This window comes from Chiloscyllium plagiosum, unplaced genomic scaffold, assembly GCF_037043375.1.
Source record: "Chiloscyllium plagiosum isolate Xiang-an unplaced genomic scaffold, Cpla_swu_hap1 HiC_scaffold_16, whole genome shotgun sequence".
NCBI lineage: Eukaryota > Metazoa > Chordata > Chondrichthyes > Orectolobiformes > Hemiscylliidae > Chiloscyllium > Chiloscyllium plagiosum.
This window is the reverse complement of record NW_028270154.1, coordinates 32,873,775-32,892,115: the sequence shown is the minus strand read 5'-3', so window position 1 is coordinate 32,892,115 and position 18,341 is coordinate 32,873,775. Positions and strand designations below refer to the sequence as shown.

At 38.1% G+C, this 18,341-nt stretch overlaps 1 protein-coding gene across 1 annotated transcript in view; it reads left to right on the top strand.

Annotated features, from left to right (window-relative positions):
- The window catches only part of LOC122556579 (follistatin-related protein 5-like), a 560,263-nt gene that overhangs the window by 515,270 nt on the left and 26,652 nt on the right, over nucleotides 1-18,341 (top strand). Inside the window, exons 10-12 of the mRNA XM_043703425.2 lie at nucleotides 1,160-1,294; nucleotides 14,137-14,163; nucleotides 17,687-17,805. Coding sequence (XP_043559360.2) covers nucleotides 1,160-1,294; nucleotides 14,137-14,163; nucleotides 17,687-17,805 — 281 coding nt within the window. The remainder of the gene's footprint in view (nucleotides 1-1,159; nucleotides 1,295-14,136; nucleotides 14,164-17,686; nucleotides 17,806-18,341) is intronic.

Sequence of the window (18,341 nt, the reverse complement as noted above, 5' to 3'; positions counted from 1 at the left end):
GTGATGCAACAGCTTTAAAGGTTTGTTTGGGAAACTCATCTGAAAGGCAGTTGTGTTATCCAGGGTACTATAAACTATATTCTGGAGAAAAGCATTGCATTGCAGTGTGTTTAATGGTACAATGCAGCTGTATTTTATCATTCAATGCATCAACAGCTTGGTCATAGAAGTTCCCTAAGGTCAATAATTGGATTCCATGTTCTTGTGAGAAGAGGAAATAGGAAGAAGACAGTTCAAATTTCAGATAGTGTACCTCCCAGTGGCTAGTTTAATAGCAAACTATAACCAAGGCACCCACCCATTCTTCACATTGTAGAAAATATTGCAGTGAGAATCAGACCAGCAAAATGAAAGCAAAAATGTCTCTCTAAAATGGCAGTAGTTACGAATGAATAATGGGTAATAATAATTGACTGAACTGTTTTAATGGATTACTGACTTCTGACAATGTAAGGAGCTGAATTAATATTGATTGACATGATCATTAACCCAGCGTGTTTCAGTTTCGGCTATGTATTGCAGTCAGCTTGTAACATTGGCATCAGCAACTCCCCTAGGCCTAGCATTCAATAAAGGCAGCACACCAAACAAAGGATGGAGGTGAGAAAAGATAGAATGCCTAAAATAATTCCAATTTTTTTTGATATTTAAATTGTGATCTCAATGTGAGACTGCCACTTTTAAAGACAATTTAAAATTCTAATTCCTTAACTTCTGTCCGACCCTCATCCCTCCCGATCTGTGGAATTTTCTCCAAACCTATAAACTTCCAAGGTCTTTGCATTAATCCAGTTTGAATGTTTTGCATCCCCAGCTTTCAACGCTCCACCACTCAGGATGATGGCATCAGCAACATTTTTTTATATGAATGCTAAATTCTGGTATTTTCTACCTAAACCTCTCCAACTTTCTACTTCTCTCCTCCTTTTAAGAAATAGCTTAAAATCTACTTATTTGATTGAGCTTTTCATCCCCCGTCTTAGTATTTTAATATTTCCTTATGTGACTCGGTATGAAATTTTGTTTGATCATTGCTTCTGTGAGATGCCTTGACAATATTAAATGGAAGTTGTCGTTATGTCTAAGTCTCTGATCAATGAGTATCAATTAATAATTACTTTGTTTTGTGCATTCTTGTTTGTGTTCCGTGTTTCTATAGCAAATGGAGGTGAAATTCACATTAACAGTGTGCGTTATGAAGATACAGGGGCATACACTTGCATTGCAAAGAACGATGCAGGAGTTGATGAAGATATCTCATCGCTTTTTGTCGAAGATTCAGCTCGAAAGACTCGTATGTCCAAAATGCATTAAACCACTTTTTATTGAATTCTGAGCTAATTCTCTGCACAAACAAAGGTGGAAATAACACAGAATCTTGATCATATTGATTGTTACCATGAGTGACTTGAGTATCATAGTGAGTTAGAACACAGCTCTATTCTTTCCAGTATGCTGGTTGAAAGCCTTCTGTCTCTGCTTGAAATGAATTTAGAAATATTTCTCTGATCATGAGTCCACAGGATCAATTGATATAAAATTAGAGTTGTCAGTCCCAACTAGAGATAATTTAAAAGAGCTGATAGAGGCATCGCAAAGCGGTATGTAGCACAGTGGGATATATAGAATTTCAAAGCTGATGGTGTATGAGCTTACCAAACAAAACAACTCGACATCAAAGTTTTTTTTACAAATTTGAATTTAACAGGTTCAGAGGAATATAATCACTACCACTAACACAATAAATTAAGGAAAAGAAAGTCTTGGCAAGCTGAAAGTCAGAGTCACAGAGTCTAAACTTCTGACTCCATGGGCACTCCTAATAGAGACTTGCATGATGTGGGCAATGCCGAGATTTGTGGCATCGTCTGGCAAGGTCCAACCTGACGTCAGGAGCAACTGGCTCCATCTTTCATGTATCTGCAGAGAGGCGTGGCGAGTTTCTCACTCGGCAGTAATGAGTTGCCAATTAAGTGGATTATTGTTTGTTAAACAGCTTATTAATGCCTCAGCTTGCCTCAGTTATGTTCATTTTACTAAGTGCACTGAACAAACTAGACATCAAGAATTCTTGACATGGAAATCAGAGTGGGTAGCTAGTAATGCCAGCTCACTGCTGTTTAGAAAACACAGATCTGCATTGCAGGGCGCACTGGCAACTAGCACTAAAGGCTGCTGCAAAGAGATGTTGCAAACAAAGATTGGATTCGATCAGGCTATATCTTCGAGCTGCTTGCTTGCTCTCATAGCTTTTGCTCACTTACAACCTACCCGCATGCTAATCAGCTTTCTAGTTGCGTTGGCATGCTGTGCCAATTAGCACAGTCATGTAACCAGGTACCCTGTCTTGCTGGCCAATAGTGTTTGGTTAAGAAGGGCAGATATCTTTTTGTATGCTAGGTCAATCTCACATTTTGTGCCAGCTGCTGACACAGTAAATACACTGCATCTGCAGCAAGCAAGCAAGCCATCTCTCAAAGTCTCAGGGGAGTAGACCTTACTGATGTGCGTGGAGGCACTTGTCAGTCAGGACGTTCTGGTATCGTAGGTCAACGGCAGTCTCCTTTACAAGTCCAAGGGATTGGCGACAGTCAGGTAACCAGTTGGGGTGTTTTGGGTCAGGGCTCCATGCTCTGTTGTCTGGGCAGTGGTTCATGGTAAGTCCTGTGGTTTCACAGATGCCAGTCTGGGGAGAGTAAGACTATAGCACTGCGGAGATGTACAGGCATCAGTCAGTGGTCTGGGCGCTTCTCACCCAGGGATGTCTGGTTAGTTCGCTCAAGGAGTTCGACCACTATTAGTCTGTCAGGTCAATGCAGATAAACTAAAGAGAAAGAGTGTTTGGGTCATGGCGATGCTTCAGAGCCTGTTCATTGGGATTGGGGGCTGCAGGCTGAGAGCAAAGGTAGATAACAGTTGTGAAGTGGAAGCTGCATTTGTAAGGGGAGGAATATTGGGAAGCAGAATTGTGATCAGTATTCCAGGAACTGCGTTTGGTAAGGTAGCAATAGTACTGGATGAATGGGATGCCGTAGAAGTATGGCAGGATGTTTGGTAAGATGTGGCAAGAAACCTCATTAGATCTTGTAGCAAAAAGCCCTCCAAAGGCCAATGCAACAGGGACTGAGCCATGCAAACATAAGATGTAGCCCATTACCTCGAAACAGAGATTGTGCTAAATGACAAAGCAAATCAAAAGTAATACGAACCTTGAATTTTCAGCTGAGGAAACAAAGCACAAATGCACGGCAGAGATGCTGTGAGCATCCAGGTAGGGGCAAAGCGAGTGAGTGATATTATTGTGAGCAAACAGTCCAGAAATGCATCCTGGTCCAATCCCTGAGCTGGGTTCATGTCCCTGAGTGCACAGTGTCCTTGCTGCAACATTGTAGTGATCATCGCCAGTACAACCTTTGGTGCAGCATTGAAGTGCACAAGCATCCTGTAAGTGGATTGGAGGTGTACCATGAGGGTTCTTAGAGGTTGGCATGTGGCCAATGCCGAAGGAGTACACCCTGAAAGGTTAGTGCTTGGTGTCCAACATGGTGGTCATTCAGAGTAGGTGGTGAGCCGAATCTGGATCAGTGGTGCTGGAAGAGCACAGCAATTCAGGCAGCATCCGAGGACAGGCAAAATCGACGTGAGCTGAATCTGTCAGGTGATCACTCTGGACTCCATGTCAAGTTTTCTTGATGTCTAATATGTTCACTGAGATCGTTAAGATGGATATGATTAGTCAGGTTGTCAATGAGGTATTTGGTAAGCAATGATGCTCTGTAACTGCCAACACCTGCCGAATGAGGAACTCACCAGACATCTTCTGAAAAGCATTAAAGAATGGAGCAAAATGCTCCTAACATTAAGGGGGGCCTCAGCATCCACTGATTCTGGCACAAGTTCATAGAAAGGCTTGGAAATGTTGAAGAAAGAAGCTAGAGTAGGCCATTTGGCCCTTCAAACATATTCTGCTATCCAATATGATCATGGCTAATCATCCAACTCAGTACCCTATTCCTGCTTTCTCCCCATACCCCTTGATTCCTTTAGCTCAAAGAACTATATCTAACTCCTTCTTGAAAAATTCTGTTTTGGCCTTAACTGCTTTCTGTGGCAGAGAACTCCATAAGGTCATCACTGTCTCGGTGAAAAAGGTTCTCCTCATCTCAGTCCTATCCTTTACCTTAAATTGTGACCCTTGGTTCTGGGCTCATGATCATTGGGAACATTCATCTGCATTTAAACTGTCCTTCCTTCTTGATGAAGGGCTTATGCCCGTAACGTCGACTTTCCTGCTCCTCAGATGCTGCCTGACCGGCTGTGCTTTTCCAGCACCACACTCTTCGACTTTGATCTCCAGCATCTGCTGTCCTCACTTTCTCCTGTCTTCATAAGTCAGTACTACCATCCCAGGAATTAGTCTGGTAAACATTTGTTGCACTCTGTCCATAGCCAGAATGTCTCTGCTCAGAGAAGGAGACTGAAACTGCACATAGTACTCCAAGTGTACTCTCAGAGGCCTAATGCAACTACAGCAAAACATCCCAGCTCCTTACTCAAATCCTCTCACTATGAAGGCTACATACCATCTATCTTCTCCACCACTAAATGCTTACTTTCTGTGACTGATGTACAAGCCAACTACCACATTTCACTCCCTAATAGGGTAAATAGGAGGATTAGTGGCAGAAGAGCCATCTGGCTTTAAAAGAAAACTCCCTACCAAATTCAAGAATGAGGTTTGACCTGAAGCTGATAATGAGCATTGTGCCTATCCCACATGGCATGAGAAAAAGTTAGTTGTCTCAATAAACTCCCAAACTTTATGTTATATTTTATATAAGTTGACTTTAAGGGTCAGAGACAAAATTATACTATTTGACCCAAGAAATCACATCGTGATGATAAAAAGTGGCATTCAAAGCTAAGGCTGTGACAGCTGGTTAGTGTCTATCAGACGGCACTGAAATCAGGCAGTCATGAAAATAATTTCTCCTCATGGTAAATCCTCCTCATCTACCTGAGTTCGGTGATGCAGTTACAACTACAATCAAGATTAGTGTTACAACCCATATTGAAGCATAAAAACCTCAAAAGAGACACAACATTTCGGGAGTACTCTCTCTCTCTTTAAAAAAGAGCCACAACTGGGCTAACTTAAAATAAAGGAAGTTTACAAGTATAAAGGGCAGATCCCATTTAATAAAGTACAGGAAGAAAATGCCAAAACTTCTGCTTTCTATAAAAGCCTTAGCTGTGTCCTATCATCAGATTTCACCATCTTGCCTTCTAAAATAGTGCATAAACAAACAAAAAAAGTATACATGAAGCCATCACCTCTTTTTTGGTGAGAATTCCACCGAGAGATTCAAGTTACTATTTTTAAAATGATGCACAAACCAACAAAAAAAAATGCCATACCAATTTGTTTGAAAAAATAAACAGAAAACATTACATTACTCTGCAGATTTTTATACTGTCTTTTAAAGTGTGTGAAAACGTGTGGCATTAGCAAAGCACAGCCGGTCAGGCAGCATCCGAGGAGCAGGAAAATCAACGTTTTGGGCATAAGCCCCTCTCCAGGGATAGATGAGTGTGACAGAGATAAAAAAACAAATATCTCGCATGGATTGGCAAGCCATTGACATTCTGTCAAAGCTTCCATTATTTAGGATTAAGCTTCAGTTCCTGGGTCAATACACAACTGTTGAAGAAGACAGGCAATCAAACTCCTTAATTAGAAACAGAAAGAGCTGGAGAAACTCAACAGATCTGGCAGCATCTGTGAAGAGGGAAGCAAAGTTCATGTTTCAAGTCCAATTTAATATTTCATTGGACCTTCAGGATTTATTCAATGCTTTCTGTTTTTATTTCAGATCTTGCATTTCAGTCAAATTTCATATACCTTTGGGAAAAGAAGAATTTAAAAGAGTTAAATCCTTTGTTATTTCTAATGATGACAGTAAAGATCCTGACAAAACTTTTCTGATTTTCGTAGACAAGCTTAAGTTTCAGTCAACAGCCAAGTAAAATATTTGATTAATTTGTTGGCAAGTGTTGTTGGCAAAAGTGTACAATGTAATTTAATCAACTCAAATTTAGCTGAAAGGCTAATGGAAATGGTCATTTTCTTTCCACCTATTAATTCCTTCAGAAAAGCACTTCTATACAAACTTAAAGATTATACTAATAAAGTATTGCTTGAAGAACAGGACTCAGTTGAAGCAAATGTGGCTAGCTAGCAACTGCTTCAAGTGCTTTACTTGACAAAAACTATTGTGCCAATCAACAGCTTCAACAGACCATCCAAATCTTATATGTCATGTGGCTTGTCTCATACCACCAATTCAGTGCCTAGCATTTCATGACATATGCAAGATATATTCTAAAAGAAGTCATTGAACTAAAACATGCAAGGAATCTAATTACCTTAGGAAACCCAAAGTCCAACACAATTCTCCATGTCAGCAAGTGAAAAAGAGTCAGCCAACCATGGTACATTAGAAGCAATTTCTTGACAATGGAAAGATAGGGAAGGTTCAGAGTGGAGTTGATACGTACAAACCAGAAAAGCAAATAGAGTTTGAGAAGAGCCCAACACAATTTTTCACAATTCTATCCATCATATTAACGCAATCGAAGAAGTAACTGCAACTTCACAGACCGAGGCAGACAATTTGATACATCGACACCATGAGAAAAACGTTTATCCCTATCCAAAGGATATACGCCTAAAGGAACGGCCAACTTTCAGTTAATGCTAATATTGACACTGGTGCAACTACAAGCATAATCTGGTCATTCAGAAATGACCTAGGACACTCAAGGAATTTAATCTTCAAAGACAAATAGCAAATCTATAAGCATTAAATCAAGAGATGCTAAAGCATATTCATATAGATCACAAGGTGCAGAAAACAAGTGTTTATAATGACAATTACTTGCAGCACACCTACGGACATTGATCAACTAATCAAGTTACGTGAAACCTCAACTCCATCAATTTCAACAATCAAGAGATTCTCTCCCTGCATGATACACCTTCCAAGTCATGGTGCACAATTGCCACTGATATTTTTCATGTCCATGGATTTGATTACATTCTGATGACTGACTACACGAAATCCCCTTTTGTGCGACAAATCAAAGATACCATGAGCTCATCAGTTCTGGACACATTGACAGTTGCCATCAGTATGCTTGTTATTTCACAAGAATTTTATCTGACAATGCTTTGCAGTACACTAGCGCATTGTTCCAAGATACAACACTTTCTCACTACTCACAGTCGAAGGTTTCACAGAAGGCACTGCCCATACTGTAAAATGCATGATAATTAAATGTAAATTGACTTGCCGAAATGTTCAGAGAGCAAAGTTAGATCCATGTGTGTTTTTGGAAGCATCTCTTCTGTTCCTGATGGAGTATCAATGTTAAGTACAGTGACCTAACTGATACCTCTTTATCAATTTACACTCGTCAATTCTCTCAACTACTCTCTTCACCAAGAATTTTCTCCTTGGTGAAGGTGCAACTTGAATACACCAGCCCTGCATCAACCTTCCACTTCCATAAATGTATCCCCTCCTTAGATTCATAATAATTTCCAATCTTTGTTTTCTGAACTTTTCACAATTTATACATCGGAAAATACTTTTCAAATTCCATTTATTTTTGCTGCTGGGCTCTTCTCAAACTCTCTATTTGCTTCTCTGGTTTGTATTTTTCAATTCCACTCTGAACCTTCCCTACCTTTCCATTGTCAAGAAATTGCATCAGACGTACAATGTCCCCGATATCACTACAACAATTCGTGGATGTGTCCTGAACCACCAGAAGGATACACAAACAGAAATGGTGGCATATGGGTGCGCAGTCTGGCAGAAGCGGAACATGGAGTCTTCCACATTGACTGCACACCCCATATAGTCTCATTGCGTGACATCAAGAGTGGACAAGGAAGTCTACCACTGTTTACCACCTACTGCTCTCCTTCAGCTAATGAATCAATATCATTGCACAATGAATGTCATTTATAAGAAGCAAGGGTGGCAGAGCACGGAGTGTACTCTGGTTGTGGAATTTCAATGTCCATCACTTAGAGTGGCTTAGCAGCTGGCTGAGTCCAACAGGACAGAGTGATAGACTGGGTCAATGGCAGGTGATGAGGGAAACAAGAGGGGAAATCCTACCTAAAGGGTTCTCACCAATCTACTTAACACATATGCATCATTCCATGATAGGATTGGTAGGACTGACCACTGCACAGCCCTTGTGTAGACAAGGTCCCCTCTTCACAAACAGGATATTGTCCATTGTTCTGTGTGGCACCACTGCCATATTAAATAGGACAGACTTTGGAATAGATCTAGCAACACAAAAACTGGGCATTCATGCAGTGCTTTGGACCATCAGCAACTGCAGAATGTATTCAACCACAATCTGTAACTTCATGACCTTACAGATCCCACCAAAGAGTGTAGAAGGGAATGTCAGAAACCGCATCAGGCATACATAAAAATGAAGTGTCAGCTGGTGAAATTACAACACAAGATTTTTTTTGTGTGTGTAAAAGCAGCATGGAATTGGGGGCACAGGGGGTGGTGGAGAAGATAAACATTTCCGCATCCAACAGACTGGATGTCACATCCAGTCATCAATGGTGTTGGACATTAAACAACTCACTGGAGGTAGAGGGTCCACAAATAGCTCCATCCTCAGTGATGGTGGAGTCCAGTGCATCAGTGCACAAGACAAGGTGTTTTCATCTAACTTCAGCCAGAAGTATCAAATGGATGATCCATCCCACCCTCCTCCTGCTATCTCCAACATCACAGATGTCAATACTTAACCAATTTAATTCACCATGCAAGATATACAGTCATTGAATCATACAGCACAGAAACAGGCCCTTTGGTCCAACAAGTCCATGCCAAATACAATCCCAAACCAAACTAGTCCTAGCTGGCCCATATCCCTCCAAACCTTTCCTTTTCATGTATCAACCCAAATGTCTTTTAAATATTGTAATTGTACCTGCATCCACCACTTTCTCAGGAAGATCATTCCACACACGAACTACCCTCTATGCAAAAAAAAATTGCTTTTTAGGTCTTTTTAAAATCTCTCTCCTCTCACCTTAAAAATGTGCCCCTGGTTTTGAAATCCCCCATCCTAGGAAAAAGACAACTCCCAGTAACTCCATTGATACCTCTCATTATTTTATAAACTTCTGTGAGATCATCTCCCAATCTCCAGTTTAAAAAGTCCCAGACTATCCAGACTTTCTTTATAACTCAGACTTTGCATACCCAGCAACATCCTGAGAAATCTCTTCTGAAACCTCTCCATCTTGATCATATCCTTCCTATAACTGGATGACCAGAACTGGACACAGTATTCCAGAAGAGGTTTCATCTCAACATGTCTTCCCAACTCCTATACAGGTCGTTCTGCTGTAATGCATGTTTTGTTAATGTGAATTCAAAATAACCTGATTGATGGACTGTTTACATTGTTTCTAAAGTGCAAACTTTTAAACTTACATTGCCAACACTTTTAGTGCTGCTTCTAAAGGCCGATTTTTCTATAATGCAGGGTTGCACAGAGAAGAACTGTCTATACTCAAAGGACTGAACAATAAAGGCAAATGTGCCAAACACGTTTTTAACCACCTATCCATACGTGATGCAAACTTCAAAGAATTATGTATCTGGATAGGTCCCCCTGTTCTACAACACTACAAGGCCGTACCATTAATTATATAAGCCCTATCTTTATTTGTTGTACCAAAATCAAGGGCAATTTGGAATGGACAATAAGTGCTAACCTAGCCAGCAGGGACAAATCTCATCAATGATTTTTTAAAAAATGTTTCCCTCTTTGACCAACCTTTGGTCACATTTCCTGATGCTTGTTCCTTTGGTTCAGAATTCTTTTTTTCTCCAATTACACCTCTTTGATGTGCTTTAGGACATCTTTGCACATTTACAGTGTTATATAACTTCATGTTGTTGTTAATATTAAATTGAGTAACTCAGTGGAGTTAACACTAATCCAGTTGGTCAGATGCTATATTCACAGGTTACCAGGTCTGCAGAAAATTCCAATAAATAGAGCGAACGTTTTTTCTACATATGTGAGAAAATCTAGAAAAATGAAATTTTAAACTCATAATTAAAACAAAGTGCCAGTTATGTTTTTATATATTATGTTACAGCTCTGTATATTGCTTTTGTGTCCTTGCTGTGTGTTATGCCTCTAGGCTTTTCATTTAACTTTGGCTGCAGTAGAATTTAATTAAAGAGTGTTTTATGAGATAAATTATTATATGACTTATAGCTTCCTCATGGTAAATTGCAATTGCTTTTTTTTGACACCCTTAATTTTATCTCAGTCAAAAATTTCCTTTGAATTATTTTTAAGCAGTTGCTAGGACAATGCTATTAAAAGACAGGAAAGTGTGAAAGGAAGGCCATCTACAACTTTTAATTTCTTAAATACCTGAGATGTAGAGATTAAATTGAAACAAAATAGGATCAATATGAGTCTTATAATGTAGAACACAAGCAAGCTGATTACAGAAGCTATAAAGAAGAACTAAAAATGGGTGGGTGGCAATAAAAATGCCAATTGATTAGTGGATGACTTCAAAAGGATCACAGAAATACTTAATGTACATAAATCATAAAATATACAGTCAGAGAAAAGCTGGATCAATTCCGCACCAAGCAGGATTTTTTTCTAGCGGAGGCAGAAGGCATGGCCGAGGTATTAAATAAGTAATGCATCAATAAAGGAGCATTGTGGGTCTACCTGCTACACGTAGATTCCAACTACTTAAGAATGCAGCTCACCATGTCCTTCTCATAGGCAAAAAAAGGACAGGCAATAAATGCTGGCCCAGACCGCAATGCTCACTTCCCATGAGTGAATAATAAACAAAGTAGAGGATACTACTAAAGTCACGGTAAAAGACAAAGTACTTAAAAGTTTGCAGAGCTCAAAGTAGAAAAGTCAGCTGAACTGAATAAGCAATATCCTAGATTGCTAAAAGAAGAGAACGCAGGGGAAGTGACAAAAGTTGTCTAAGCAAGAGAAAGTAATTAGTGAATGCTTTTTTAGAGCGTAATAGATATATAATGATATAACCCAGGTGTTAGTATTTAGATTACATTAGACTCCCTACAGTGTGGAAACAGCCCTTCGGCCCAACTAGCCCACACTGACCTTCCAAAGAGTAACCCACCCAGACCCATTTCCATCTGACTAATGCACCTAACACGCTGGGCAACTTACCATGGTCAATTTTAATGACCTCCATATCTTTGGACTGTGGGAAGAAACCCACACAGACACAGGGAATATGTGTAAACACCACACAGTCACCTGAGGCTGGAATCGAACCTGAGATCCTGGTGCTGTGAGGCAACAGTGCTAGCCACTGAGCCACCATGCCGTAGTATTAGAATGACTGTTATATTTTGTGTATAGTGATGTGGATATAGAGTCAAAATTTCAAAGTTTACAGTAGTCGCAAAAGTCAGAAATGTAGTGTGATTGTGATAGTCATCAGAAGAACATAAGCAAGTTAATGGCAGTGTGGACATTTAGGAGTTTAATGTGGAGAAATGAGAAATCATGCACTGATAAAAAGAAGAGCAGCAATATGACGAAATGGTACACTATGAACAGGAATATAAGACCAGAGAAAGCAGGGGGTGTTATGAACACAAAAGTTTGAAGAATGTAGGAAAAGAAGGCTATTAATAAATTTATGGTTTTATACTGCTAAAGCCCCAGCTATAGTGTTTTGCTAAATTCTGCATTATTTAGAAAGGATGTTAATCCCTCAGATAGAATGTAGAGGAGATTTACAGGAGAGATGCCTGAACTGTGTGTGTAGAATTTAAGATTCTTGGAGAAATTAGAAAAGCTGGAGTTCTTCCCAGATGAAAATAGATTAAGGAGAAAGATTCAAAATTAGAATAATGTTTCCCATGACAAAGAGCCAGTAACCAGAGAATAGAGATTTAAGATAGTTGACTCTCTTAAAGAGCCAACATGGGATATTGGGTTGAATGATCTTCTTTTGTGCTGCATCATTCTATAATATTGAGAATGGTAGAATTAATTTGATACATTTTCATTGCAAGAGGGAACATTTAGGCTCATTTGACATTTTCAAAAAAGCATGAAAGGAGACTTTCGTTCCATCAGTCTGGGCTGAATTTTAATTGAGGTTCCAGTGTTGGGGTAATTTGCATTACCCAAATCCCACTTCTTTCTAATTTTCATGAGTATTTCATTATTTGCTTCACATGGTTAAAGATGTTCCATCTTCATGAAAATGCATTTCACAAATTTTAGAAAGGGCCAAAGAAAACTGTGCATCATTTTTATAATCGTATCATCACACATAGTGACACAAGTTGTATCAATGTGATTCATGTCATCATGGCTTTTAGACTGAAATAAGACAAGATTTTTCATGAAGATGTTATCTCTTTTTGTAAAATAATTAATATTTCTGTTTCTTCACATCTTGTAAATTATCTTTTTTGTCGTGTTTCCTCACAGTCTGATAATCTGACTTTTATAAAACTCTTTGAAGATTGACAATGGCTCCAATAGTCTGACTCTAGACTACAAACTCCAAGGCAGTCTATTTATTATCCTCTGGCTGAACATTTCATTTCCAATAAAATCAAAAGAATTTGACCAACAAAAGTCAATTACCTGAAACTTTATGGCAATTTTATATTAATACTGTGAACATTTGAGAATGATTTATAAGGCTTTAATTTCACTGAAGTTGTGAATAATTCAGTAGCATGTCTTAGAGTCACAGAGTCTCTTATGTACAGCATGGAAACAGATCCTTAAGTCCAATTTGTTCATGCTGACCAGTTATCATAAACTAATCTAGTTCCATTTGCCAGCACATGGCTCACATCCTTCTAAACCCTTCCCATTCATTGCCCATCCAGATGCTTTTTAAATGCTGTAATTGTACCAGCCTCCACCACTTCCTCTGGCAGCTACCCTCTTGAAACACTGAAATGAATTATAACCTTTAAATCACCTTTGTGTCTCTCTGTTTTAAAATACCATACAATAAAAAACATTGTAGGTAGTTTCTCCATAGGTAGAAACTTCATGTATGGGTAGTTTTCTGTCCCCTTTGTTCACTCAGCAATGACGAACTTGCAATTCAGAAATAAAGTAAGACTACATTTATATAGCCTTTTAGAACCACCAGGCTCCTCTCAGTGCTTTACCAGTCAATAAAGTATTTTTGAATAAAGTCTCTGTAGTAATGTAGGATTTCAGTTTTGTAATTATCAGCAGATATGGATAGAAAGAAAGTATAGCAATAATAGTTGCTAAAAAAGAAGCTAATGAATAGATATGTTGCTATTTATTGCAATGAGTATATAAATAGACTTGTTGCCTATAGACATCTATCATTTGGGACCTGATTTTCTTAGTTACTATATGATACATTTTTCAAATCAGACCCTTGCATCACAGACCAACTCAACTTACACTTCATACTCCATCCACGCTATTGTGAACTGAGAGTTTATCGGAAACCATGTGACCCCAAGAACTCGAACAATACCTAACACCTAACTGGCGACATGCAGCACCTTCTTTCACAATGCTTATAATTAAAGTATGATTTAACATGCACACCTACATTTCAGATACATTTGTTAAAAGGTCGTTGTAATAACGTTGGTTCAGATAAAATGGACTTAAGCCACGTCACTATAGTGAGCAATGCTGTTGAAAATAACTTCCAAGATAAGCAGTTTTGGAGGAAGAATTGCCACCACTGTGATCATTATTGATATCTCGATCCAGCTGAAAAGAATTTTAGTATACAATAATGAACCCACTTCCATTTTCCACTTCTCCCCTCCAGTGAATGGAAGATAAGAGGAGAATTAAACAATTGGAGAAAGGGGTTACAAACAAAATTAAATGTATTTATGGTTAAAATTAGTCTTTTTACTGAATATATATATATGAATATGAGCAGTTTTGCATGTGTGAATTAAATAAAATTTTTGACATATTTTTCCCTTTTTTTTTAAATCAATTTCTGGCTTTCTCCAATCTCTGATGCTGCAGTTGCAAACATACTGTGGCGAGAGGAAGGTACTGCAGTGCATTGTTGTGTTGTAGTGATCATGTGCTTGTCCACTGTTTGTAACACAATTTATTACTTATAATAACAGGTCCTTCTCCGTACTGTGCCTCTAAGTCTAATATTCCCACTACCTCTGAGACAGGCTGTATTTTTTGAGAGCATCATCACAATATGACTTACTCTTTTCAAAGTACAAACCAAGAAACTCCAGACTATCTTAAGTCTGCTAACAATGGAACACCTTCCAATAGAATTTTATGATCCCCAGATAATAAATAAAATGATTAAAACATTCTCTGTTTGTCTATACATTGATTCTGACATGATAATTGGATACTGTTTACAGTATAATTAAGTTTTCGCAGCTTTTTTGAAGGAAGAGCCACACATGTTTTTAACATAGTATTATGTAAGAAGTTAAAAATCACACAACACCAGGTTATAGTCCAACAGGTTTAATTGGAAGCACACTAGCTTTCAGAGCGACGCTCCTTCATCAGGTGATTGTGACATTCGGAGCGTCGTTCCGAAAGCTAGTGTGCTTCCAATTAAACCTGTTGGACTATAACCTGGTGTTGTGTGATTTTTAACTTTGTACGCCCCAGTCCAACACCGGCATCTCCGTATTATGTAAGAGGTCTTGTGGTTTATTAGGTGGTATCTGTGCTTCTGAGCCAGTTCATGTTCAAATCTCCACCAGTTGGTGGCTGCAGAACTATTCTCAACAGCCTAATGATGTGGCTCCACAGCCTAATAATCTTCCCAACTACTTCCCCACAATTCCCTAAAACGGAAAATGTCTGTACTAAAGAAACATCATTATGTGCAATTGACACAGTAATCATCCTTATAATATCATTGTATGCTTGCAGATAACCAAAGGTTTGCCAAATTCTTCAGAAACTATTTCCATTTAATTCAAAGTCTTTGGAGCTTAGAGTGTCCATACCATGTTCGCAGTCTGATTGGTGTTGTAGGCATCACCATTTGTGTCCTAGTACAACACGTCTAAAGAAAATAAAAAGAAGCATTTAGCTTTCAAGTGTGGTCCCTGACCTTTACTGTTAACTGATGTCACCCGGGGCTGGGACAGGGTTTGTACAATGTTTCAATGGCCCAAACAACTGAAGAAAATAAAATCAATCAGGGTTTCTGATCCATCTCCCCAAATGGTGTTGTTCTTGGACAAGTAAATGCAAGTGTGGGACAAGTTGGCTGTAATATCATTCTCATAGAAAACAGTGTGCCTTCTTATCATACCCAGAAAAGCATTACTAATGTTAATAACTATGGATTTTTTCTCTTGCCATACATCTAAAGACAAAAACAACCACTTGTCAGACCTTGACTGCCATGGATGAGATCATGATTTGGAGATGCCGGTGTTGGACTGGGGTGTACAAAGTTAAAAATCACACAACACCAGGTTATAATCCAACAGGTTTAATTGGAAGCACACTAGCTTTCGGAGCGAAGCTCCTTCATCAGGTGATTGTGACAATCACCTGATGAAGGAGCATCGCTCCGAAAGCTAGTGTGCTTCCAATTAAACCTGTTGGACTATAACCTGGTGTTGTGTGATTTTTAACTATGGATGAGATCAGCTAACTATGTGCCTAGTGAATCAGGGGACATAAATGTTTTGTAGTTAATTATTTGTGTCCTATTGTATCTTAAGCTCTTCAAGGAGTTTCATTGGATTTACATATTTCCTGTCACTGTGACAGTCACTTAATGATTTTGTTTTAATTATAAAGTGCTGGAGAAATTGAAGGATTTTTTTGCCAAATTCAAAGAATCAAGAATGAATTCTGATTAAAACATTTTTTGATTTAGAAATACACATCTGGCACTTATATTGTAGTAAGTCATTGTAGAAAGCAAGTTTTAAAAATAAATTTATTTCATGGAAGATATTAATTTTTTGGTTCCCATACTTCATGGGCATTGAAGGTGTGGTAAATTTCCAGGATTATTGAAAGTGAAAAATATATTTTAAGGAAATGCTGATAAAACTTTTTCTAATAAAAATGCAAGACATGAGTTTTTATAATTAAGAATAAGCAACAGAAAAATACTATAATTCTGTAGAGAATGAATATATAATTATCTGAGTATATTATGCAATATTACAGCTTAGTTATATTGTGTGACAGTAAATATGTATTACACAATGCATATATTACATAAGATCAGTTTGTATTAATAGTAATCATTCCATAAATATATATAAAACAATAAGTTAGAGTTCTGAATTCCCAAATCTAGTCACATATGTTTGTTATAATAAAAATATATTATGTGGACAATACAAGTTATTTGCAGAATTTAATATTAATCTACTCATAATGCCTTTTTCTTCATATAGTATGGTTAATAGATAAGCCATAAAATTTTTTGGATTGCAACTAACTAACCTTGATAAGTAAACATTTTCCTTCCCCATCCCTAATGAAAGATAAATTGCAAAATTAAGGTTAAACTGTTGAAGATTGAAAAGGTTAATGTCAGAATAATGCATTCTGACTGCAAAGCATGCAGCCATTTGTTGTGTCTAATAAAAGGAGGACTCCAAACTAAAGGTCAGTATTTGGTCACCTGTGTTGTATATCGTCAACTGAGCATTGTCACAATAAGCAGGAGCAGCCAACACTTCAGTTGCTAACTCTTACCATTTCTTCAGTGAAAATGTCTAATTGACCATTATTTCACAGGTTATTCATATATTTCCTTGCGTCTGATTATATCCATCTATTTCCCCAAGTTTCTTCAAATTAAAAAGTTTACTTTTACACTAAACAGTCCTCATAGAACAATCTTATACAATTTAAGTCTGCCAGTGCAGAGCTGTATGTGATAGAAGAACAAAGCAGAAACTTCGATTTGGAGGTCAGAAAGTTTGTACTACAGTGTGGAGAGCTTTCTATCCACCACATCATGTGGTTAATGAACCAGATATGCTGAACTCTGTACCTCAATTCCCAGTATCTATCCCCTTTTCATGAAACACTACATCATAAGATAAATGCCCCAAAATACATAGTACAGAACTAGGACATAGTTTGTCCAATATATGGATTGTGAAATATAAAGTCAATGTAAAAATACTTAATGCATTTGTTTTAATGCTGTAAAAAAGGGTTAAACTATCAGATGCTCAATATGACAAATCATACGTTCCTAAAGCCTGTCGTTGAGGTATAATGGGTATGTTAATGTTATGCTTTGAGAATGCACTGATGGAAAATGACCCAATTGCATTTTATCATAAATTCACTGTATGCAGTTGTTTTAATGCCTTTCTGATGCCAAGTGAGACTTGTCATAGAAAGTTGTTAAAGTGGCAAAAACATCTCTGCGATTTCCTTTTTCTTTGGAGGCTGCATTTCTCATGCCTTCAACATTGCTTTTCCTTTTTCTTTGCAGTGATTTCAAAAGTGTTTCAGAATTCAACCAATAATATTTCTAAAACATCTATATATTTCATTTTACAGAATGTGCAAATGAAACATTTTGTGTTTTGTCTTCAAGGACTTAGTGTTGGAAATATGTTCTATGTATTCTCTGACGATGGAATCACAATAATTCAGCCCACAGGATGTGAGATTCAAAGACAAATCAAAGCCAATGATAGGATCCTTGCAAGCTTTGTAAGTTTCAAATATTTCAACATTGTTTTTTCCTTTTAACAGCTTGCTCTTGAGTGTGCTCTTAGTACACTCCATGTCATGAAATGTTCAGCCTTACTGACTAATCTTTTCAAAGTGCTGCTGCAAGTTTACATCAGTCTGTGCACCATTTGATTTCCTGATCACCTAAACGAACTGTAAATAGTGGATTCGCTCTGACAGTGTGCCTGTTCCACTTAAATCACACCTGACTATAAAGGTTGATCAGGCCTCCCCCCAGCATTAGCCTTTTTTCATTTGTGTCATATTTGACTTGTATTTGATCAGCTATCAGTGTTTTCTGCAATGCAGATTGGCATTGTAATGTTCAAGGAGAAAGTGAGGTCTGCAGATGCTGGAGATCAGAGCTGGAAATGTGTTGCTAGAAAAGCGCAGCAGGTCAGGCAGCATCCAGGGAACAGGAGAATCGACGTTTCGGGCATAAGCCCTTCTTCAGGAATTCCTGAAGAAGGGCTTATGCCCGAAACGTCGATTCTCCTGTTCCCTGGATGCTGCCT